The sequence below is a fragment of the Bacillus rossius genome, chromosome 8, assembly GCF_032445375.1.
Source record: "Bacillus rossius redtenbacheri isolate Brsri chromosome 8, Brsri_v3, whole genome shotgun sequence".
Taxonomy (NCBI): domain Eukaryota; kingdom Metazoa; phylum Arthropoda; class Insecta; order Phasmatodea; family Bacillidae; genus Bacillus; species Bacillus rossius.
Genome location: NC_086336.1, coordinates 28,056,552 through 28,082,580, shown reverse-complemented (window position 1 = coordinate 28,082,580; position 26,029 = coordinate 28,056,552). Strand labels below are relative to the sequence as shown.

General features: G+C 35.2%; 1 protein-coding gene across 1 annotated transcript; it reads right to left on the bottom strand.

Moving 5' to 3' along the window:
- LOC134535348 (uncharacterized) lies at positions 1-26,029 on the bottom strand. Its single transcript, XM_063374418.1, has 3 exons — positions 25,919-26,029; positions 3,467-3,577; positions 1-1,846 (listed from the first exon to the last, which is right to left on the bottom strand). The coding sequence occupies exons 1-3, from the start codon at positions 26,027-26,029 to the stop codon at positions 956-958; spliced, it is 1,113 nt and encodes a 370-aa protein (XP_063230488.1). The 3' UTR covers positions 1-955.

Genomic DNA, 26,029 nt, shown 5'->3' with positions numbered 1-26,029 from the left:
TGTTTCAATGGGTTTATTTCTCATTTAAACTAAACCAGTTTGGCAAATAAATTACAATTGCACATCTTAAATTTTTACTTTTGATTAACATTTTTAAAAGTAAAAAAAAAAGTGATTTAAAGATGGCTGAAATCAAGTTGTGCAGTTGCAGAAAAATATGATTGGTAAATCAATTATGTAAATTACTTTTTTTTAACATGAATGACAATACAGTATATTTGTGTAGTATGTAATTTTTAACCAATCAAATTAATACCTCACTTATAACAACTGTGATATAACAACATATTTATCGATTCAAGTTGTAAACAAGGCCTTCTCAATCTAGTAAACGTTTTCAAGTAGGCTACCTAAAGTTATTCACTTAAACTCGTACAGCTGTGCAATGTAACCATACAATATTGTGTAAGCGATTCGGAACAGATAAATGTTAAAGGAGCAGAACATTATTGTAGAAAAATAGTTTATTTTAGATACAAAAAGCTGTACAAAGTATGACAAACACTAGTCTACTTAGTGGAAAAATTGAATGAAATATGAATGGAATGAATGACCGTAGAACAAATCAAAATAAAAAGGAAAAATTACATACAAAGTGATACAATTATAAATGATAAAGGATGACATGGTGAGAGAAGTTAAATAGAACTATCAGCAACATCCCTTGGAGGAACCACGAGTTTACCAGTCGCGAAAACTCCCGCCTCTTGGAACTATCCGTTCCTGACGAGAGCAGGAAATCTAGGCCCATATTATTCCCTGGGCCTTGGAAACTTTCCGGCGGGCTATTCGCTTCGAGCTGGTTTCGTCGTCCCCTCGGACGGTGATGCCGCACCCAGGAACGCGCGCTTCTTGCTACCTCCCTTGTTCCCTCCGGAGGAGAAGGCGATCGAGATGACGTTGAGAAGTGGAGTAGTTGAGCAAAATTCCGTCGGTGCTGGGCGAGTTGTAGGATCTAGTGGTGGCCGCCGAAGCTCAGAGAGCTGAAGCTGCCGCCCCCGTGGCCCAAGCCGCCGCCGAAGCTGCTCCCGTGGCCGAGACCGCCGTCGTAGCCGCCTCCCAGGCCGTAGCCGCCTCCAAGGCCGTAGCCGCCGCCCAGGCCGCCGCCCAGGCCGCCGCCTAGACCGTATCCGCCGCCGAAGCCTTCATGACCCTTCACGATGACGGGCACGCTCTTCTCCACCACGTAGGGCTGCGGCACGGGCACTGCGACCGGCTTGGCCACGGGCACGGCGTAGGGCTTGGGGATGTGCACGGGGTACGGCTGCGGCACGTGGACCTTGACGGGCACCTTGACGGGATAGGGCACGGGCTTCTCCACCGGGTAGGGGACTGGCTTCTCCACCGGCACGGGGTATGGCTTGGGCACGTGGACGGGGTAGGGCCTGTCTACAGGCACGTGCACGGGCACCTTGACGGGGTACGGCACGGGCTTCTCGACGGGGTAGGGCACCGGATGGGGCACTCCGACTGGCACCTCCTTGTGGATCGTCACGGACTTGACGTGGCCCGGCCCCAGCGCGTAGCCGCCTCCGTAGCCGCCTCCGTAGCCGCCGCTTAGGCCGTAGCCGCCGCCGTAGCCGCCGCCCAGGCCGTAGCCGCCGCCCAGGCCGCCGCCCAGGCCGCTGCCCAAGGAAAGGCCATGGCCGCCGCCGAGGAGCTCCAGGCCGCCGCCGTGGCCGCCCAAGCCGCCGCCGTAGCCACCTCCAAAGCCGCCGCCGTAGCCGCCTCCAAGACCGCCGCCGTAGCCCAGGCCGAACAGGCCCCTCTTCTCCGTCTTCTTGTCGTCTTTCTTCGTCGTCTTCTCCGCCCAGGCGGCGGACAGCGCCACAAGGAGTACGAGGGCCTGGACAAAACACCCAACCTCATTCTTACTCCCCATACAACTTATTGTTATGTTGATTTCTGTATCATTTAACTTTGGTCTCAAAAATGAACAGTTCTCAAAATTATAGTACAAGGTGTACCCGGTTTCTAGATGCCACTAAAAAAGCATCGCATGATGTTTGTTTGCTAACACTGACAACTAGAAGAGGTTGTTCACGAACACCCCTGACAGAAACACACTGGCAGAACGATACTACTGTTGATAACTGCTATAGTCTAGTCAAGTTACATTCAACAAACATCAATCAGCCTAAACGTTTTTGGGTAGATTTTAAGCTATCCCCGTGGATGGATGACTTACAGGTGACTGTTGAAGATCGTACAGAATTGTATTCTGAAGGCTGTTTCTGCACATGTAACTTTCGATCACTTTTTTTTAGATTATCTGATTAATTACACATCCCAGAATTTGTTTTTACATTATGCTTAATAATATCTATTATTAATTCAGGCTCTACTTCTGATGGGTTCAGGAAGGAATACCCTATTATTATCTTCCGAATAAAACACTTTATTTTGATAAGGAAATTACAAATGAAATAAAATTAATAAAGGTGCCTTGTTATTCACGTAACATGTGCATTTCTGTCAATACTGCTAAATTTATATTGCTGACGTATCTCCTGTGAACCGTACTAGTATCAGCTAAGAATGGATTTGAGAATATGAAACACAACTCATCAAACAAATATAAGTTTGAAAAAAATTAATATATTAATTTATTTTTATGATATTTTGAATTTGCAAGGATATTTAAATTTAATGTATTTTATTTCAAAGTGTTTTACTAGTTTTCCGTCTGTTACGCGTAAAAAGGTTTTGAAACGATTTTAATACTCACAAACTATGTATTCTTTTGTTATGATTATCATTTTCACAAGATTCATTTTACCAGGACTAAATTCAATTTGGTGTTTAAAAATAAACATTTTTTTTTACCTAGGCATACAATGTGATTGCTTAAAGCTAATATAAATATAACTCTTAATGAAATATATAAGAAAATTAAACTCCGAGCTTACAAACGATTAAAATATTTTTTATATAATAAAAAACGTATTAATTAATTGCATCCAACCAAAATAATTTAACAACTAAGGGTAAGAGTACGTACCGTTTATAATTATCGGTGCTGAAATCCGACTCTCATTTGCCGGTTGATTTTAATTTTATTTTTTTGTTACCAAACATTTTAAACATATATACAACGTCAAAAGTTTTGAAAAAAAATAAAAAAATAAAAAATTTTCATGAACACCGATTCAAAATAAGGATTTTAAAAAATATTCTAAAAAATTAAAGCAACTTTAGATAAAATTATTGGGATAAAGTTTAATAAAAAAATTTTATTAATTTTTGAAATTCTCATAATATTTATGCGTTTTATATTTCTCATGTTTTTTTTATTTATATAATATAAAGAACTGAAGGTAGTGTGTGTGTGTGTGTGTGTACTCACGGCGAACTTCATGCTGCTTGTTCTTGGCACGCCTTTTGGGTGCACCGGACCGAACCTGGGTGACGAACAAGACGGGACGCTCTCCTTATATACGCCTAACTAGCAACCACACGAGGGCACTTTCGCCCTCCCTCCACGGGCGCCGGCGGCCACCTCCCCTCCCCGCTTCCCCCACACAAGAGGGTTCCCACTCGGCCGGAGCCTCGGGGCAGCCACACGGCGGCTTCCTTCCTGGCCCGCACGCACACACGCGCGCCACACTCCCACAGTTGCCCAACTCCGCCGGCGCGCGGGAGTGCCGGCGTCGCACGTGAGCATTTCGGCCCGCGCCGGCGCCTCAGATATACCGTTTTGGTGTGTTGAATGTGCTACACATGTACCCTAACCGTGTTCCTAGTGAATTATAGGACAAGGCTAGACCCTTAGTTTTTGGGGGAACGGATTTTGGTGTCCTATCCGTTGCCGATCTGTTGCCCAAATTCCGCGCACGCGCAGAGCCTACTCTTTCATTGATTTTTCGTCCAGATGGCTGACCCGCGTCCGGCGCCATTAACTCGCTTGTAATCATTTCTGTGATCATCGAGAACTACCAAGCGTTATTGTGTGCCAAGTGAAACTTCATGATAGCGGAGCGATCCTGAAATACATATATTTTGTGCACTTTAGTGGTAATAACAATAAATAATGGCAACTTTAAAACTATTCGAGAATATTAGAAAGGCAGTTCTATTTTGTGTGAGATCGTGCTGCTGTTTTAAGTGCTTTTTCCGTAAAAAATTTATCGATGATTGCCAAACGTCCGCTAGAATGCGTTGAAACCAGTTTCTAGTCACGCCCATGGCATCTTTTGTTAAAACGGTTTCCGATTAGTTTCCTTACTGGGATTCGGTTTGGACACGTTCTGGAATACGAATCGCGAGATGCATTACGGTTGTATCCGCACGTTCACTACCTTACCCGAACGTCTTGGAACACCGCCCTAAGGGATACATTTGTGTTAGTAAGGCGAGATAAGTGCTACACACGCTGGTATCTCCTCTCAACTGGCGCTAAGTCTTACCGTCGTGTTTAAGATAACTATGAGAGGTAACCATAACATGATATGCCGGAGACATGAAGATAAAGGTGTTATGCAAAACCCTTGGGTGGTTTGAAAAAATAATTCTGAAATACGCGTTTTGGCCGTTTTCATTTTTATAAAAATACAGTTGAAAATCGAAATGAGGAAACAGAGCTACTCATTGGTGATGGGCAAAACGATTGAATTGACCGGATCGATTCATTAATATCAGTTACATGTTATGATTCGTTTAAAAGATTCGTTCATTTCGTTCTGATCACCGGCAACAGGATCCGGCACATATCTATAACTCGTTAACTCGTTCGAGTATCCGTTAAGTCTAGGTGGCCGGCGTTGTCGCCTGGCTGGTTATCGTAATCTGTCGGCACGGATAGCTGAAATTACAGACGCCTAGCTGTAAACTTACTGATACAAAACATGGGTGTGAACACATTTTAAAGCCCTCGCCGATAAATTTAGTAAACAAAACCTAAACGATGCTCGAATAATAATCGCAACGTGATACTTATTGAGTCGCTAACCCCCACTCGAACACTTTTTGTCGCCTTTTTTTCTTCATTAGTTATTGTTTGCTCTTGTGCACACGCGCACGATGTGATTAATGTGTGCTATTAGTCCTGACGCCATGAGTCATTTTATGAATTAATCAGACTGCCAGTTCAGATTCCTCGTTCTATCTGCGTATTATATTCTCCATATCGTGTTCATCTTTAGAGTTATCGACTCTTAAATAACAGATTATTTACGTACCGTACGAATCATATGTCTTTGATTTGTTCGATCAAAAGTTTCGTACATTTTAAACGAATCGTTCACGAATCACACATTACCACTACTCTTACGCTCTCAGTGTATTCTTAAATTCTTTTGGTAAACATACCCCGCTCTAATATCTTGAGCAGTTTTGAAATCGTATGTTTATTTTTTTCCGAAGCTCTGCACACCGTATGTGTGCCCAAATATAACGGGCCTTAATATGCATTCCATGGTTCGGCACATTTTGTAATTCGCCACAGATCGAGCCTCTTGCGTTCAGATTATTTTTCGGGTGTATTCCGTCTGTTGACTTGGCCGCCAGTCCGCATTACTGCGCTACCTGGGTTTTTAGTTCGCTCATAGTGTATCGTTACTATCGGATTTCTTTTCAGTACAGTCATTCCTGTTTCCTAGCGGGTTAAATTTAGCATTTGAACATGTTCGTGCCTAACGACGGGTGCAGACACCAGTTCCCGAAACGTTGCAACTAATTTGCCATGGACACCCTACTGTTTTCGTCCGTGCTGTTCATATTATGTATGTATCTCTTTAGTTCATTTCTCTTTTTTTCTTTAGTTATATTTTTCTTCTTCTGTATTTAACTGTTCTGCTTGCAAGAGTCTCGCACCGTTCGTATGTAGCTTTCGTCTTTAAATACTATCAAACACCATTTTCCCAAAATCATGAATAACTTTGGTTTCTATGGTTTTGAGATAACTTAATCGGTATATATAAATTTAATGAATAATATGATTAAAATAATGATTATTAATCCAAGTTAATCCGTAAATGTATAACACTAGATGATAAATTAGATCCGACATAAAAATCAGCACTTAATTATAAAAAAATCCAATTATTAGGAAACGCATTAAAAAAAATTAATGAGGTTATATTATGAACTCATTTACAATCTTGTGAGAGAAAAAAAACTAAATATTATGAGCTGAAACACTCGACGCCCTACAATCACGCTGGTTCGTGGATAGACGGTGAAAGTGCGCGCGCGGTCTCCGAGAACTGGTCAGTTCGTTACGACGGAGCGGCGGACATGACGGCTTCCGGACGCAAATCGACTCCCGCGGTAGCAATATACTTCCTTTCTTTTCCCTGAGGTGCGGCGCAGACCTGAACAGACATCGCCGCGGTGGCAGGCGACTTCCTTCCCTGTCCCCGCGCGCGGCGCAGACCTGAATAGACATACCCCTGTGCTCCGCGCGCGAGCTCGACGGTCAGGATTCACTGTTATAGTTACAGTAGATTTACGGACTTTGCAACGAAGAATTAACCTCAAATAAACGAATACTTCTTCGTAATTATAAAGAACTGAATCTTCTTAGAAACTACGCCATATTTTGATTTCTGATTTATCTTGTTCGTTCCAACCAATGATAACCTAGCACGTGGACAAAAAATAGTGTCCACAACAGGTTCTTAAAAGGTTTGTTAATTTAAAAAGAATTTTTTTTTTTTAGATTCATATTCAAAGAAAGTGATCTCCATATCCGTAAATATAGGAAGATAACCGTAAATTTTTGAGTATTTCTGGATAATTTGTAAACAGCGTTCTTCGTAAATTGAAGCTCAAAATTTTCAACAGCGTACTGTGGGAGGGGCTTCTTTACATACGGGCTGCCCCATAACTCAACGTTCAGTCCAGAACAGTTGGCAGGCCAGTACATTACGGTTCCGAATAAAAATAACCGAAATTCATAAAATGCAGTTTTATAGTTCTAGGTTTTTTACAATAGCTTTTTTAATTTCCTACCCTGCACCAAATTATTAGAAACTTAATCTAATAATTTGCCATACCGTAACATAATTTGTACGTAACAAAGCTGAAACATGTGGCTTACACAAAGCTTAAAATATTTTTTACTTACATCACTACATACTGGATGTCTCATATCTCAAAGCCAAGCCGAGAAAAGCTATCACGATAATTAATCCCTGTTATGATTAAAAAAATATATCTTTACAGTCTAAAAATTGTCGTAGTTTTCGCGTTTATACACTTTTTTTTAAGTTGTTAATCTCAACCCTGCATTACATTATTTGATAGTGTGACTGAAACTTTTTCCCACTCAATCATAAATAACCCTAATTTTGATAACAATTCAAAATAAAATCAAATATCCTATATTTTAGGGGGGAAATTATTTGGAAGAATTATGTCACAAAAGTTTTAATCTGATAAAATTGACAAGTCATAGATATTCTGAAAAAATACTTTGCGACTTTAGAAAGTAATTTTAAAAGAGGCCTATAAATGAAAAAATGTGTTTAGTTAGGAAAGTTTTTTCAGCATGTGATTTGAAAAGACAGCTATTTAAAGCAAAACACTTGTTTAGTTAAAAATAATAATTTTCAGTGTAGATAGCCAGTTACCCTATTAAAAATATTGCTACATTTGTCGTTCAAATTTTTTTTCCCTTAAAAGTATAGCAATTTTTATTTTATTTTGAATTGTTATCATGAGGAGGGTATTTATGATTGAGTAGCAAAAATTTTTTGCCCCACTCTCTAATAATTAGATGCAGGGTTGGGATTAAAAATCCTTTGAAAAAAGTCTTAAAACTATGACACTTTTTGAACTTTTATAAATTTCGAACCTGTATTAATTAGCCTTTTAGCTGTTCTCGGTTTGGCTTTGAGCTTTAGAACATCCAGTGTGTAGAAGTGTACGGAAAAAAGTGATGCTTTGAGAAAACCTTATATTTCAGCTTTGCCATGTCTTAATTAATCTACGGTACCTATGGCAAACTCAAATTTTAATAATTCTCAACCTCTACGTTCCGGAACACATAAAATATTTTCAGCATTTCGTGACTTATAGTGTTAGTTCAGTATCCGTAAACTAACTGGCTGCCGCCCTGTAGAATTTCCGTTGGTAAGGGAAGATATATAGGAAGTGAAAGACGGCATTTTGGTTTAAACATGATTTTATGCCACAGCAATGTTTCAAAGTTCAATGTTGAAAATTTTCCATCGTTAAGGAAGAAAGATTACACATTATGAATTTTTCAAAGATCATTACATAGTTATTACTGATAGTCATTATCCAGTCATAGACATTCTGAAATATTAATTCAATATCTAAAGTCAATCATTAGCTATATGTATCAGCCAGCCACTAATATGTTCAGTGATTCCACAAAGTTGTTTACTATGTTTGAACGGAGCCAAGTTATGATAATTGTTACTGTCTAAAATCTATTGAACGACTTTTATTTAATTATTTTTTGTTCCAAAGCGTTGTGTAAGCAATGAAAAGCATTATCAAACTGGAATTTGATTTCAAAACTCTTCCTTAATCTGTGGTAGTGACCATATGTGCATAAAACTTCATTATCAGAGAAAGATTGCAAAAGTTAAAAGGCGAGAGCGAAAAGTCTGCGCTCGTCAGGAAACAAATTCAGGCATGCACCTTGTGAAGACGTGAAGGTTGACCTTATAGCTATCCTTGCAGATACACGACTAAGATTGAATACAGTAAATCCTTAATAACACGTCTGCTTCCCAAATTTCTACTTAAAGTAATCTATTTTTCAAACAAACTCTATTAGCTTAAAAATTATAGACTTGTGTATGTTCAATTTACAGGGTAAATGAATCGAAAATAAATATAACGTGATAATGTTTGAACTGCGGGAGCACATGTTTTAATTTAATTCTTTGTCTAATGGTATTCACAGTGGCTTGAGGTTATTGTATTTTGAGTGGCTCGCGTGAATTTTCATGTTAATTCCTCGCGTCACTTACAGACTGCCTATTGGTAATCACGTTTTTGCAAAAAGTTACAGAAAGCGTGGGAAATATTATTAATATATTGACATTCCAAAATTTGGGTTACAAAGTTCAGAATTAGAATTAAAGCAAAAAGATAGAATAATACAAGATGGCGGTGCCTCATCCCCACTAATATCTATCTTTGTCATTGAATTAGCTATGAAGAAACACGCCAAATAGCGATTCTAAATAGTTGACCAATTTATTGTGTTTATGAAAATATTTTATGTATATAACCAGCATATAACATAGAATGAAATGCAGTATAGCTACAGCAAAGCGATGCTCAGTTGCTCTTCAAGGCTACAAGGGTCTAGAGAGCACCATCCAGGAGCTAATAAAGTGGCTTCTTGTAAAGCTGAGAGTCTAATTAGAGGCGGGCACGTGTTTGGAAACACTGGTGGGTTGATAAATTCGCGCTGTTAGTATGGCACGAGCACCACACACAACTACGTACTAGTGTTTTATTTCGCTTCAGATTATTACTATCCCTGTAGAGTATTGGATAGTTGCTGTGAAATAATTTTTCGAATATTTGCTTGGTTTTTTTGAATGAAAGTACTAATTAGAATAATTTTCCGTGAGTAAATTTGTTTGTATTAGAAGATAGAAACAAATATTTATTTGAAACTATTTCCAGTACATAAGTACTTCAGCTACAGGGTAATTTATGTTTCTAATATTACCAAATAAACTTATTATAAATAATCATTTTTATTAGTGTTTTGGAACTGAACAATAATAGTTAAAATTATTTTTGATCTTGGTCTGCAATTAATAAAACAGGTTTTTGCTGTTGATCAAACAATGAGGTATTTATCCTTACGATAGTGACACTATTGCGCATCGAGTTGATTTTTAATTTTTTGAGAGACATTAAAACTAGGCATCTGCAATTTTTTTGGTAGATTTCGAAGAGAGACTGACTACCTATTGTAGCGAAATATTTATATGGTTTTTCGTTTCATAGACCCCAAAACCAACCTCAACTCATAAGTGTGTATATATATATATATATATATATATATATATATATATATATATATATATATATATAACTTATTATGAACACGATAACTGCCGTAATTTTGCAAAAATCTCTTCAAATTTAGACATAAAATCTAGAAAAGTAAAATATCGATCGAGTACGTTAATGGTCAAAATCCGACCAAAGAGGTAAAAAGGGGAAGGTTTTTTGGAAAACAGAAAAATCGCTATAACTCCTATGATATATAGAATATCACATCTGTTAGAACGTATTATAACTTGTGGGAGTAATACACAAAAAATTAGTCTAAATATATTTTTTATTTGATAAACCATAAATGGAAAGGGTGGAAAATAAGGGTTGAAAAAAACAAAAAAAAAATATAACTTCCTTAGTGGGCAAAAAAAAAAGTTTATTCAAACTGCTTGTAAATCCTATAATTTTTATCTACAATTTTTGTCTGAAACATTTTTTAATAAGACGAACCATTGTTGCTAGGGTTTAAATAAACAGGAGCAGAATTTAAAAATTATATTCGTACTATGTACACTATTAAGTTCGTTCTTATTTATTATTAAACATAAAATCATTATTTACAAATTCGTCTGAAAAAAAATTGTACGACCAACCATTACTGCAGGGGAGTAGAAAAAAGAAGGTCCGAATGACAAAAAAATTCATAACTCCCTGACTAGGTACACTATTAAACCCATTCAAAAAAATTTTAAATGTTTTAAATAATATCGAAAACTTAAGTCTGAATAATTTTTTGATATATCCAACCATTCCAGTAAAGGGTGGAATAAACAGGGGTTAAAGGACAAAATATTCATAGCTCCCTGAGTGTACATTCAATGAAATCAGTTCTAATGAATTGTAAATAGTATAATTTTTATCTAAAACTTTTGCCTGAAACATTTTTGATAAGACAAATCATTCGCGCAAGGGGTTGAAAAATAAATGGATATAAATATAAATTTTTTAAATTCATTATTTCTGTGCTATGTGAAATTATTAAATCCGGTCTGGTTTATTAAGAATCATTAATATATTATCTCATCTACAAAGTTTCGTCATAAATAATTTTCCATGCTACCAAACAATACTGTAAGGGGTGGAAAATACCAGGGACTGATGGATGAAAAAATCAATAACTCCCTTGGTAAGTAGGCCTACACTATCAAATACTCTCAAATTGTTTGTAAACCATAAATATTATCTAGAACATTTAGCACGAACAATTTTGATTGGACCAACTATTACTGCTAACGGTGAATTATACAGAGGTTAAAATTTTAAAAGAATATACTACTTCCAAGTTAGATAAAATATGAAATATATATGAATAACTTGTAAATCTTCTAAAAATTATCTAAAACTTTGGTCTGAAACAATTTTGATAAGACAACCCATTATTGCAAGGGGTTGAATGAACCAGAGGTTGGAATAAGAAGAATAAATATATATATTTTCCGTTACATGTATAGGAAGACCAAATAATCATAACTTTTTTGTAGTTATAATATCAAATCAGTTATAATTTTTGCAAAAATTCTTGACATTAGTAAACCCTTTGGCCTAAACAGTTTATAATGGTTTAAACTATGACTGTAAAATCAGGTGTTAAAATAAAAAATAATCATAACTTATTTACTATCAAATTCTTTACATTGCTTTCAAACCATCTTAATAGTATCTCTACCCTTAGTCTAATGCAAATTTTTATACAACCATGTATTAGTGCAACGGATAAAATATAGCGCTTGAAGATCAAAAAATACATAACTTATTTAGTAGGAATGATATGAAAGTCGTTTTAAGCTATTCAATGCAGCATGCATTGAGTTACTAACATTCGAAACATTTTCGACAAATGGAATATGAGAAAATGTTTTTTAAATAATTATGCATATATGGCACCTTAATTTAGAGTGTAAAATGCAAGAAAAACTGCCAATGCATTTTCTTAAACAGAGAAAATTTTAAATCGTTTAAAAATATTTGGCGATGAACTTATTATAAACATGAAAATAGTGTGTTTTAATTATTTTAATAATATTAACTCATTATTTGTAACATATGTATAATTTTGCAGAAAACCAATTCAATTATCTCAGTAAATTTCCTTAACTTAAGATGTTACAGTTTTCATTTAAATTCATTGTGAATTGTATATTGATGACCAGATCATATGGAATATTTTTCAAATAAAATTTTGAGCATATAAAGGAGAAATAATCTCAAGTAAAGAAATATTGATTTGACATAAAAACTAACTTAACTACTTTATCAACTACCAACCAAATTGTGTATATACGTACTAGCTCTCGGTATATCAATCAGTGTACATATATATTTGTTTATACCTAACCATTTACTTTTCTTCTAAGACCTATCAAAATCGTTTACGGTGAAGTAGGTTCTCTCTTAGGATGATTGCAAGGAAAATCTCCGTTGACATTTCACCTCTTCAATATCTGCTAGCGTATTGTTAGGCTGATATGTCAATTAAAAAGTAAGATGTCAGCTTTTGGACATTTGTAGGCATAAATATTTTTACAGGAAAATGTGCAGTCATTCCTTTTGTAGCCACCATAGTCAAGTACACCGAAGTCGACATATTAATATAATTTTTTTTTTGAGTCAACCTTTCCAATGTGGTCTAGCTATCGGCAGGAAATGTCCACTTACTCATTACATTCTAAGGCTCTGAACACCGTTCAACCGGTATTTCAAGTCAGAAGGCAGTAGTGAAAGGCCTTTGCGCTAAATACAGGGTTTCTAACATTCTACTTGGTTCACTCCCAGAGATGGCAGTCTTAGAAGTATCAGCACGTCTTGGAAGATTTGCTTGCGGATCAAGAGACATGCGAATTATTTTCAACTTCCCCAATCAATAATATTCCTCCGGAGCTTGATAATTACTTAAAATTGTTTCATGTAAGCTTTCAACTATTGTGAACCCAATGGAACTAAAATGTGTAAATAGTTTTAAGAATATCTATAAATAATTGCAAGCATTATAGCTCTACGTCACCCCGATCGCAAACAATTTTTTTGCATTGGTACGTGGGCTAAGTTAAAGTATAATTAATACTTTATATCACCAATCTATTTCTTGATATATCTTCAAGTAGGTAACTCGGGACAAAAAAATTAAAGTTAATATTTGCAACAATTTGTCGTTATTTCTCTTATTACAGTTACACTGAAGATAAAAGTTCACTTACAGCACATGATAAAACTATTCATCTGTTACTTGTCTGTTACTGGTTTCAGGGCATGTTAGGGTCTATTTAATTTTAAAAGCGTTGCCTGAGTGTCAGGATTATTTAATTGGTTCTGGACCATAAGAGTATTAAAGCACTGTTATTCAAAGACAGGTCCTACTTGGGAAGGACTTTATGGCGCGTTGTTCAAAGATACGTATAAAATAAACCAAACTGTTTCAGTAAACCTTGTAGCATGTTCTCATCCTCTAATTCTCCGCCTCCTCGTCTTCGTGCTATTCTCGTCTCGACTATGACGCGGCCGCCTCATCAGAGACTCTTGTCGGCACGGCGGAGTTCAGAGATCGAGCTCTTGAGTAAATGACTCATTATGATAGCTTACGAGATCTCGCGAGCTTCGTCCTGCTGACGCGAAACGGAAGGACCGAAAACGAAAGACTTATAAGTCAATAAACTTTTCTAAATGATATCCGCATAATAAAATGTTTGTTATGTTCACTCGAGATACCAAAAGAGTTGAATTTTCACTACGAATACGATAAACCAAACGAAAACTTTACTTGACTTGCAATCTCTTCTTTCTCAAAAAAAAAAATTAAAGAAAATCTCATGCATAGTTACATTGGGTCCTTGTTTAGTGACTCTAACTGCAAAATAATTTTTTTTCGTTATAAATAGACTTTCAAATTATGTATAGAAAATGAATTAGTTTTCTTATATTTATGGTTTATTTTATGAATTTTTATCAAACGTTAATAATATAAATACAATAATACTTTCAAACAGGAAAAAAGTATAAACCTGCAAAGCTCGGAAGTATTTGCTTTAACAACATAACAGCATTTCGATTTTTAATAATTACGACTACCTACCGAACTTAAAACTATAATAGCTATAATTAATTGTAAGAATTACGATACAAAGTGATTACGTTTGTTGTTATTCATAACTCACTGAAAAATGCCAATGAAATTTAAATCGAAACAACTGAAGTTTGAAAAATTATTTCCATTTAAATAAAGAAAAAATAAGAAAATTGTTACTAGGAACGTGGCAACTATCAATTTGTCAAGCTTTTTTATGCTCGTAGTGTTGTTAGTGATGCGATTTAACTAAAACTTTTAAGTGTTTCTCAGATTAAAAACTTGTTTAATAGAACTACCTTAAATACTTTGTTATAATTAGAGCACGGACCAAGATGACTCCTAACCTAAGTGACCAAATGTTATTCTGTTTAATAGGTAGCTGTAAGATTTTACTCTCTGTATTTTAAATATTTATATAAATATAGCTTTTGTAGTAATTGTATTTAGTTTTAAAAGTAAGGCCACTAATTTACAACTTAAATAATATACCATACACACGTACTCCATACGTACAACTGTCATTCATAATAATATGGTCCCATTGGTTATAAAGGATGACTGTAATTATAACATCCTTAATAAATTAAAAAAAATAATTAAAACCAACTCTTATATATACAACACTTGTTTGTCTCTTAGTAACACCTAAACATTGTAGAAGCTATATCTGAGTGAAAAAAATAATAAAGCTTTTAAAGAGGAGAAATAAAGATTTTTTATAATATAATTCGATTTTTAAAATAAAATAGATTATATTGAAGACGATATATTTAAGATTTACTTATATTTGCTTAATGCATAACTTTACTAAAACATTATTTAGACTTCTTGATTTTTTTCATGTTTACTTTGAACTGGTTTCTAATATTTATTTTCATGGGTACTCAATGTCGTAAAGTATATAAATAGAGTCTGGTAAAATAATATTACTAACTTTTTAATCAAAAACAGATGTAAAACTGCGCACCATAGTCTGAAATTTTAAGTCATTACTTGAATAATGCTTGACTTATTTTCACATATTAAGTGATTCGATTATTACTGCGGAAGGAATCTTGATATGTTTATGACAATGTAAAGCAATAATCTTTTGTGCGTTGTTTTATTGGACTGAAATCGTGTTGAAGTATAATTATAATTTAAATTTTTTTAAAACTAAAAGTGGATTAAAACGATTTACCTTGTTACTTACTAAAATATCTGATAGCATTGGATTGAGACACTTATAATCTCATATATATATATTTATATATATAAGATAATGACGAAAATATAACTAGAACGTTTATAATAACGCTTATAGATGAATTCGCATGAAAAATACAAGTGCCATAAAATGCCACACAGTTCTTGCTCATATTCATAAGTTTTATTAGATCTTGACATTCCGTTGGGTTTGAAGACCCAGTATTGTCAAAAAAACACATAATAAATATGCATGCAAAAGGCACCATAAAAAGAAACAATCTCTGCCACTTTCCTTTTATACGCTTTGTATGAATGACAATACGTGACGATGAGGGATTAAGTGATGAGAATGGAGAGTTGGGTGAGGGAAACTGTAGCTCCCGGAGAAAATACTTTAGCTCACGGTAACGTCCACCACGTTTTCCATTTACGAAAATTTCGGGTTAGATGCTACCATTAATCGTAACTAGATGGCCTTTTTGGAGGTGAGTTATCTGATTACTGAACCATTGTTGTGCCAATTGCATGTTGTGTATGGTATAACAAACACAAGTAGCTAATAATAAGTATTGTTGAATTTGTACTCAAAATCAAGTAAGCTGTATAATAGTCACTATTTGTCAACGCCAAAAAATCTTGAATGCTGGATCGTTAAGAATAATTTTATGAAGTTGTAGCCGTTATCATTTGTAATAATGTTGAACATGGATACACTCTTAATAGCGTTCATCACACATTGTTCAACTTTGTGATGCAGTCATACAGGACTCGAAAAATCACGTTTACGCATTTGGACTTTCATTGAGTACTTCTGATTAAGCATGGAAGGAGTCAAATAGTTACTGAAGTTTTTAACAGAAATTTAAAAAAAAAATTTTTTTATTTTTTTTCACTGTGCTTTGCTGATGATTTCTGTACCCAAGCCTTCAGTATTTTTTAATAGAAGAATATTGTAGTTATTTGGCTACAAGAAACACTCCAGCCTTGTCCCCTAATGCAAAAAATGTTGACCTATCTTCCGATTGCTAATGGTGTTACTCTTAGTTAATGAATTAATGATAGAAAATTAGTAAGCTTGCTTATCGGCCATCTAGAAATAATTAGCTTTTTCCTCACGCGGACCAGATCCCCCAGAATGGGTGAGTTAGATCAAAGCACGCAGAGGGGTAATTGTTATTGTATAATCAGTGAATGCAAGTGTGCGGTTCCCAATTGTTTTTTTCGGCCAGGGAACCCTAAAATCGACTTATCATTCGGCGGAACCCCAACTCCATCAAAGGAAGATATTTGACAATAATTGTGCCTGCTTTATATAACACTAGCCACCCTTATATCGCTTTAAATTCTGAATGTTCAGTTATCTAAAAAAAATAGATAAAATTAAATTTTGTATTAATTTGTGTTTAAAATATGACACAAAATTGCACAAAATATCTGTTAATCCGATCGCTACCAAACCTAACAGGATCGCCCACTGGACTTATATGAAGAGCAAATTTCAACAAAATCTGTCCAGCTGTTTTGGATTCCATAGTTAACATGCATACACACATCGATTTATAGATGTATTTATATATATATATATTCGTCCTGACTCACGGAACCCCTGTGACTCTGCCACGGAACCCCAGGGTTCTACGGAACACCTTTTGAGAACCACTGCGTTAGGATATACAAAAAATAATAGAACTAAAAATTTTTTAATCTTTTGCTTAGAAAAATGCATAAAACTTTGTAATAATTACTATCTCATATTTAATAAGAACATAATCTAACATTCAATCAAATATAAGTTTATAACCAAAAAATTTCAGCAATACTTTTAGTACTCACCAGAGATTTGTAAAATCTAACCTCGGTTACGAGCAAAAACGTGTTATCATGTTGCAAATACTACTAATGTTATAAATGTGAAAACGCAAAAACGGCTGAACGTATTTGAATGAAATTCGGCATATAGAAAGTTTATAAACTGGATTAACACATAGGCCAACTATTAATATGAAATTCTATCCATAATTAAGTAAAAATTTATATATAAATTTTTATAACAGAAAAATAATATGTCATAGACATACAAATAGTGAATGTGTGTCATTTCTCTATGTCTGTCACACGATCATATAGTAAGGTCTGCCAACTTCATATTCTTCTCCTCGGTGCGAACTGGTCCACTTAAGTGGAGCTCACGGCGGCTAGCATAATAAAGGCACTTATAACAATTCCCATAAACTGGAGCTACAGGTAGACTTCCCAGCTCTGTTGATGCGCAATATTGATGCACCGATACTGTGCAATGGCACCTGGCTACGTGTCACAGAGCTGGAAAGGAATATCATAAAGGCCACTATTCTTACCGGAGCAGCTAAAGGAGAGAGCGTGTCGATACCCCGAATCCCTACTATCCCAAGTAATTTTAGGCTACAATTTCCCCTAAAGACGAAATTTACAATGACCATTAATAAGCCCCAGTGCCAAACGCCGAAAGTGGCAGGAATTCATTTGGGCAACCCTTGCTTCTCACATGGTCAGCTTTATGTGCCCAAAACTTACACGTACTGGTAGAAAAATTATAAATCATGATGTCTTCTACAAAAGTATATTAACTTAAAATGTGTTCGTCAAATTAAAAGCAATATAACAACGATATGTTTTATACAGTTATATTATTATTCTCATATTTTTAACTTTTCTCTGGATCCAATTCTGAAGTCAACGTAGACGAAGTCACGGGCAGATGCTAGTACATTTCTAATACGAAACTCGGACCTGAAATTGATAGTTAATTTTTTTTTAAATATTACAGCGCATGATAAATATATACGCAAATTGTATTTTCAGCTACATTTATGGACGCGAATCACACGCATGTTACGAACCCGCCACTAGAATTCATTGCCGGAGCAGCTACATTGAATATTTAATAATTTAATAAGCAGAGTGAATTTTTAAACTGTATAATGAAACGGCTCCCATAAAAACGTAAAAGACTGGAAAAAAAAACTCCGGCTTTGTACCTGATTTTCGACAAGTAATTGTATTAAAATATTACACATCTTGTTAAAAATTATTAAAAAGTTAATTCTATAAAGTTTAATTTGGCTTTGTAAACTTTGGTTCACACCATCATTTACAGATGGCAGCAACCATAGTTACACATTTCCTTTCCGTGCAACTTCCGTTCCATTCACGAAATAACTCTTACCAAATTCTACTGAGAGTTGAGATGTTGCACATTAATAACAATTTAAATGTTAACGATCTGGATAGTACCAGTTTGACAAAAGTGGGTGCCATCTTACTGCAGTTTAAAGCTGGGTGCATAATTGCAAAAAATAACAGTAACAGTAGATCGTGTGCACAAGATTTCACCTCCATGTTTTCAAACCTACTGATTTGCCTAGGAAGGAAATTAATATATATATTTACTTTATGGACCCATTGCGCAACAGCCCATGAGAGTAGAGCAGTATGCAATTTTGGCGGGACTAAGAGAAATCTATAGCTATCAAAAACACTGTGGTATGAATTTGTCCAGATAAAACAATGATCAGATAAATGTTATTCCGGCTTTAAAAATTAATATTTGCTATTACTTACATAAAGTAACTATTAATTAATGTAAGTAATTTACAACATTGTTTCGCGGGTATAATGGTAAACTAAAAAAACTAAATAACCCAAATAAATTTATGACTTGAACAACTGTGTTCACAGACTTCTGGTCATATGTCGTGGGATAATCATCTGTTAGTTAGTATAGTTATTTACTGACACAACCAACAGAAATTTCATTGGCTGAAATTAAAATAAAGATTTAAATTGTGAGATTTCGCATAGGTCTATGCTTCTGTTTTTTTTTTAACTGTGAACCCAGCTTAAGCGCGAGACAGACTACGGAAACGTAGTTACTTGCGGGGCCGCGCGGCTGTGGCGGTGGACAGCGCCCGCCGACTCGCTACAGATCGCCACTCGTTACGCAACACGCACAGCGACTCTCCGCAGGTGAAAGGCGCGTCGGAACAAAGAACCTCCTCTATGTATCTCCTCGCTAACTTTCGGCGAGGCCGGGCCAGTCCAGGCCCATGCAGGCCAGTGGGACAGTCGAATACAAGACGAACCTGTAACCTTCTTGCCGAAGATGTGTTACGCCTTTGAGACAAAGACGCATAAAAAAATTGTTTTTTTTTTTAAGTCGGTTTACGGACGATAGTTTAACGTGACAACGTCATAACAAAACATTGATGAAATGATTGCATACTTTTATGAATAAAATTGAATAATTTTTATTGAATTATCACTATTTTGTATGTATACAAAGAAGGACTGAAATGAAATCTACAATTTAATTGATAAATTTACTTGTATTTGCACTCATTAATTCAAATATGTTTATTACTTTAACGAAGAGATTATTTTAACTATAACTTTTATACATGTTTGCTATTTAACTTCTTCCAATCTGTGTTTTTCTGTTAAGGATAGGACGATGATAAGAAAAGTAGGAAACGAATGGGAGTGTTTCAAGTTTAATGTGCCTCGAGAAAGTCAAATCGAGTGGAAGAGAGATAGATGCGGCGCAAGCGTACAATGAGCGTAACGGGACAAAGCGTAACGGGACAACGTGCATAACGGGACAATGAGTCCTCCTTTTTCGTGCGTGCAGCCGGCGTTCATCGATTTATTAGACGTTGTCACGTCAAAAGCATCGTCTCTTACCTTGCGTCAAGCAATCGACTCGTACTTTTATTTTTATGTGTAACGACTTAGTTATAGGTATACGGCTCTAGGTGGAAGTAATTTCGTGAATGCAACGGAATTCAAGGAACGGAAAAGTGTAACCACCACAGTGCTGCCATCTGTACCGGATATCGAACACTAAAGTTCGCAAAGACAAAGAGAGACTTTATAGTTTTGAGTTATAGTATTCAGTTAATTTTAGCAACATGGTTAGAATTTAAAAAAAAAAATGCTTGTCGAAAATCAGGTCCAAAGCCGGAGTTTAGAATTTTTTCAAGACTTTTTACTGTAGCCGTTTCATTACATAGTTTAAAATTCCGCATTATATAGTTTAAAATCGACATACATATTTGCTTCCGCAAAGATTTCTAGCGGCGGGTGCGGAAATAACTGTGATTCGCGTCCAGAAAGGTGGTTGAAAATACAATTTACGTTTATATTTATCACGCTCACCATTATTTCAATGAATTCTACCTTAATTTTCGTGTCCGAGTTTCGTATTATAAGTGTATTTGCATCACGAGCCACGTGAATTTGTTCGTTACCGAGGTTATATATTACTTGTTACTCTCTCTCGTGTATTTTTTTAGTATAACTATTTTTTTAATTTTCTCAATACCATAAAAATCTATAATATGAAAATAGCGTTATAGTTTGTTTTTTTTTACTCTCTGAAAGAAAGAATAAAATAACTTGTAACAGCCAACATCAGCGGTTACTACGGACTAGTTTATGGTAATGTGCAGTGCAAAGAATTTAGAAACTTGCTTTGAGCTTCTGTGAAACTTGAGTGAAAATTTACGATCCCGGCACCTTAGAAAACAAGAAGTGACTCTGGTAGCAACAGGAGGCTAAGAACGTGACCCGTTTTAAGACGCGGAAAGCAATCGTTACTGGCCAAATTAGAGGTTAGCTCTGCGTGTTTGCTGAGAAAACCAGACTGTAAAATATATAAAAAAACCGTGTTAACTATATTTTTAATTCGTAACTTGGAAGTTCACAATTATAAAATATTTAGATAAACCCTTACACTGAAAACTATAATTAATGAACCGTTCTAATTTATTGTTTACGTTATGTTGCTTTATAATAATCAGGAATTGTATTCTTGTATTTTATTTTTGGTCCATCTAAAAAAATAATTGACTATAGTTGTCAACATACGATATATGTTTATTCGTACGGTAATAATTCATGTAATATTATTTTTCTAAATTGTAAACCATGAAAATTATTCAATAAAAATCATATTTGCCATTGTAAAATAACAGAAACTTTTCAAACAAATGTAGTCACAATAAAAAAAATCGCTTATGTTAATGCTCTAAACATTTAAAGAAAAATTTAAATATATCAAGGCAAACTATAGCAAGAAAAATTTCCAACTACTTTCAACTATTGTCATCAAAATAAAATCGCTCTGTCCAGTAAATTTGCAAATGTCTTTAATTTTATACAATATCGTTTTACAAATTCTCTACTAACTGGCACTCCAAAACAAAATAAATTAAAAAATTATATTTCTTTAATATCATTTAATTCTTTACGTTAAAAAGTGCGCTAACAATTTATATCCATAACTCAAAAAAAATTATTTATTCAACGAAGTATAATTCCTTTGCTCTCAGAGAAATTCTAACCAGCAAGCCTAAACGAATAAGGTTCGCTGGCTTTCGCGATCACTGATCAAATTTGCGAGGGTTGTGCAATGTCGACAAGAAACATGATTGGTCTTCTGGTTGGGTACATAGCAAATGCTACCGCTGAACACCCACCTATTGATATATACTGAAAACTGGCCAATTATATATATAAACTAGCTGTGGTACTCGTCGTTGACGGGTTAGAATAACCGTTTCTTTGCATAGCGTTCTGGTGCACTGAGCTCTGTATATGCAAACCTTTGTAAAATTTAATTATATTTGCAAGCCAAAGTACGAAGTTTGGAAAGTTTTTTGAGTTATATCAATTAGTATTATTAAGTAATGCGTTATAGTAATGTGTAAGTATATAGGTGAAGCTACATATATAAATACATTTATTATTTATTAATAATTACCTACTTAAAACTTCCTTGTAAACAACGTTCTTTGTTTTCATTTCTGGCTGAAGAATAACCATGTTGTCCGGTGAACAGACTCTTGAGCATGCCACGTAAAACTGACCATGAGAATAACAACCCTTTCTCAGATCCACACCAGCCATTCTGAAACTTTGCCCCTGTGCTTTATTAATAGTCTTGGCATAGCAAACTGTAACAGGATGATGAAAACATTTGAATTAAAAATGATAATCTGATATCATCAGAGGAATTCTTGGGATGGTTACGACTTCTTCTTCGTATTTTCCCGTTGAAATTAAAGATTCGATAAAATTTTTATATATACTTTTAACTTAAAGTCTGTAAACGCACAATTTTGAAATATTTAAATTTCGCAATAACAATATTGGTGCCCCAATTGTAAGGTTAAGAATATGAGGTGGTATTCCGGGAGTATGCAAAAATTCTATTGAATAATGTACAACATCGTCTACTTCTATTACTGTATCAACGGATTCATACTTCACATTGCTAGTTGGCAGTTTGTTTAAAATATTTTTTTATTAATTTTGGCTGATTATTTTTTTAGAATGAGAATATCTCTTTCCATCAACCACGAAGCGCTATCTACTCCATTCTGATAGGTATCTGGATATATATTTTATCAGTCAAGGTTATCAAATCTTCAACAATATCACCAAGGATATTCAGAATATTTGTTCCTCCTTCTTCTTCCAAAATTTTGTCGTCACCTATATCAATGAGCAGTTTTGAAAATATCTTCTGCTCTCAAGTCATGTTTCAGATGAACGTGCGTATTAATGCTCAAATATAGCATTTTGGAATGAGGCCATAAAATTTATGATTTATACAGGCTTTTAGTTCACCGGCACTTGTTCCTCGTGGTACAACAGACAAAGTCTTTCTAAATTTACTGGACAAAGAACGGTTTATCCACCCATAATTCGGTTGCAACTTCTCCTATCCTTAATAATTCTGTTGAGATCCTCTATACCATCCTTATGAGCAATTGTATATTCATCCCATACGACCAGTTTAGTTTCTCATGAGCCACATAACTCAGTTTAGTGATGTTACAAAGAGTATTATCAGAATGATTCATGTTTAGAGGTAATTTAAAAGCAGAGTGAGCCATTTTGCCTCTGTCAACTAATATAGATGCAATTCCGCAGTAAGGAGTGTGCAGGATCACACTGTTGTTGTCCCTTGCAGGTAGTCCTTGCTGCAAACAGCCCGCAGTAAGGACTGTGTAGGCCCTACACTATTGTTGTCCCTGGCAAGTAGTGCTTGCTGCCCGCCTGCCAACAGCAACAGGAATAGCGATATATTTTCCGCTGCTAATTTTCGAAAGCAATATATTTATTAAGAATGATTTTGCTGTCCCACCAGAAACATCAAGAAAGAACGATTGGCCACAGTCAGACGCGGCACTATTCAATATTTCTTTATAGGCTTCTTTCTGTTCTTGATTTAATTTTTAAATATTTTCTGCTACTTCTTCGGCAAACCAATTCACTTAGATACTGACGATTAATAATAATAGTCCCTTGTTCTCGTGAAGGTGAAATGAGTCCAATATGCCAGTGTTGTACCTGATGTAGAAATGACCATACTTCAAGAAGAATTAGGCATTTGTTATAAACAATGTCAAGATATATTTAAGTATTTTCCTTGTTCTTTGTCAATTTGTCTTCTAATGTCTTCCGCATAAATTGTCTTGGTATTTCTCCCACAATTTCATAGAGCTCGAACTTGCCAGAGAACCAACATTATACTAAACAATTCACGAATTTTATTAGGAGAATCAGAAATTGAGGCTACTTCTAAAGTTCGATCCCAGTGAACATCATGTTCCAGCAATCCAGTTTCTCTGCAGGCCTCTTGAAACGTTGAATGGACCACATCTTTTACGGTTTTTAGAGCCGTAAATGACTTTGGACCACGGATCTCATGCAAGAGAAGACGTAGGGAATAACACTCAGTATTGCAGGGATAAACAGTATGCAATCGACCTAAAACTTTTTTATATCCCTAGAAAACCTTACATGTAATGGGCAGAGTTCAAGAAAGCCATGTGCTGTTTTCCAAATGTTATTGATCGTATTAATGATATTGTCCTTAGTAAAATAAATTCTTTAGCCATTTTATATATTCACAGCAAAATGCATAACAGGAAGAAACCTCTCGTAAATAGGAAAACAAAGAATGCGCCAAACTGTTTCAGTAGTGCTAATATATGGTCTTGCGTCGTATTTAGTCAATTCGTAAATATCTTCAACAGGAAACACTGCTTGATTAGATCCCGTATTAACATACTGACAAATATATTTTATTGATTTTACTGAATTACAAAATTCAACATTTATATAGGCTTTGAAAGTACGTGACACAATGACATTTTATGACACCATCCACCCATTGTTGACAACAACTCCATTTGTATTTGCTGTTACCCCACCATATTCGGAAGATCTTCCACGAAACTTAGGGTAACTATCTGTTCCTGATTGAGTTTCCTTCAAAAATGCCTTGGAAATGTTTTCGTGCAGGCACCATCCAGCGTTCAGGAAGAACAATTATTTAGAGATCTACATGGTCCATGTATTATAATTGTTTTTATAATTTCAGAAAGGGCAGGATCAAGATCAGGGTTGGGTAATTCAGCGAAAAAAAAAACCTTTTCAATATAATATGTTTTTATCTTCTCTACTAGCTCTAAAATAATATGAATGTAAGGAAGTCTAAATTTGTGTCATTCTATAGTGTACGTGTGATATTTTGTTTTGTCAAAGATGCAACCTTTTGTAAGAAGATTCATCATTTGTTTACTTTCAAATGGAACACACTCGGTATAATGTCATTTCTACCATGTTATTTCTGACCAGGGGCTAAAATATTTGCTATTTATGGCCATTTTTAATTGCAAGTAAATGCAGTAAATAAATCTGGTATATGTAATGACGTACACATGCCATAGCATCTTGAGTTTGCTCATGCATGTAACAGGACCCCATCAGTGAAGGAAGATGGAAACAAAACCATTTTACCTATCTCTGATAACTGTAAATTATTTCTCATAATGGCGTCTTTAAAGTAAATATATTCCTCACTTCTCAATTTTTTCCCGTTGTAACGAATACAATTAAATCTTTCAGTTTCAATTTTCCCATACATAACTACCAAAATTGATTTAATATATTGCGAAATAACAATCAATACAAATCTTCACCATCACAATCCCTTATCCTATAGCTGTAAAAATCTGAAGAGAAAAAGTCTTATTGTAGCCTCAGTATATCATCAGATTTGGTATATTAATAAGACAACCATTTTCTCCACTACAGAACATTTGAGGATATTGCAGCGCGTCATAGGCACGGTGCGTCTCATTGATTCGAATCAATTTGGTGTCTCTGCTATTGACAACGGTATCCGTTTTTATAAAATTCTGTCCAATGATAAGAACTGCTACTTCTTTAGTCATCTGAGCATTAAACCGATCTCTATGTTCTCCAAAAGACTTTTAATCAACGTTGATCACTATGGAACGCTTTCTGCTCCTTAGGAACTCAATCAACGGAAGCCTTAAAGTCTGAAATATAATTTATTGTTGAGTTCATGAAGCAAATTCTAAATTTGATGAATCAACTCTGCATTAATACCTTGATAAATTCCGCTATAAAATTCGTTTTCAGGGTTATCTTCACCTACAAAGTATATCTGAATATATGAAGGTTGCTGATTAAGTGCAGCTATAAAGCTTCCTATTCTATGGTAGACTTGCCTCTGCACTTTGAAAGTTGGCATAAAATTACCCTCTTTCACCTCTCTGGATCCAAAAGATTACATTTGGAATCATCCATTGTACTTACGGACAGCAGAAAGAAAATGATCTGCCGTTGAATGCTGATGGGTAAGGAGACTGTGTAGAGGCTCAGGTAGGAAGCTGGATTTACAACTACAGAACATTCCTTTAGCCTCAT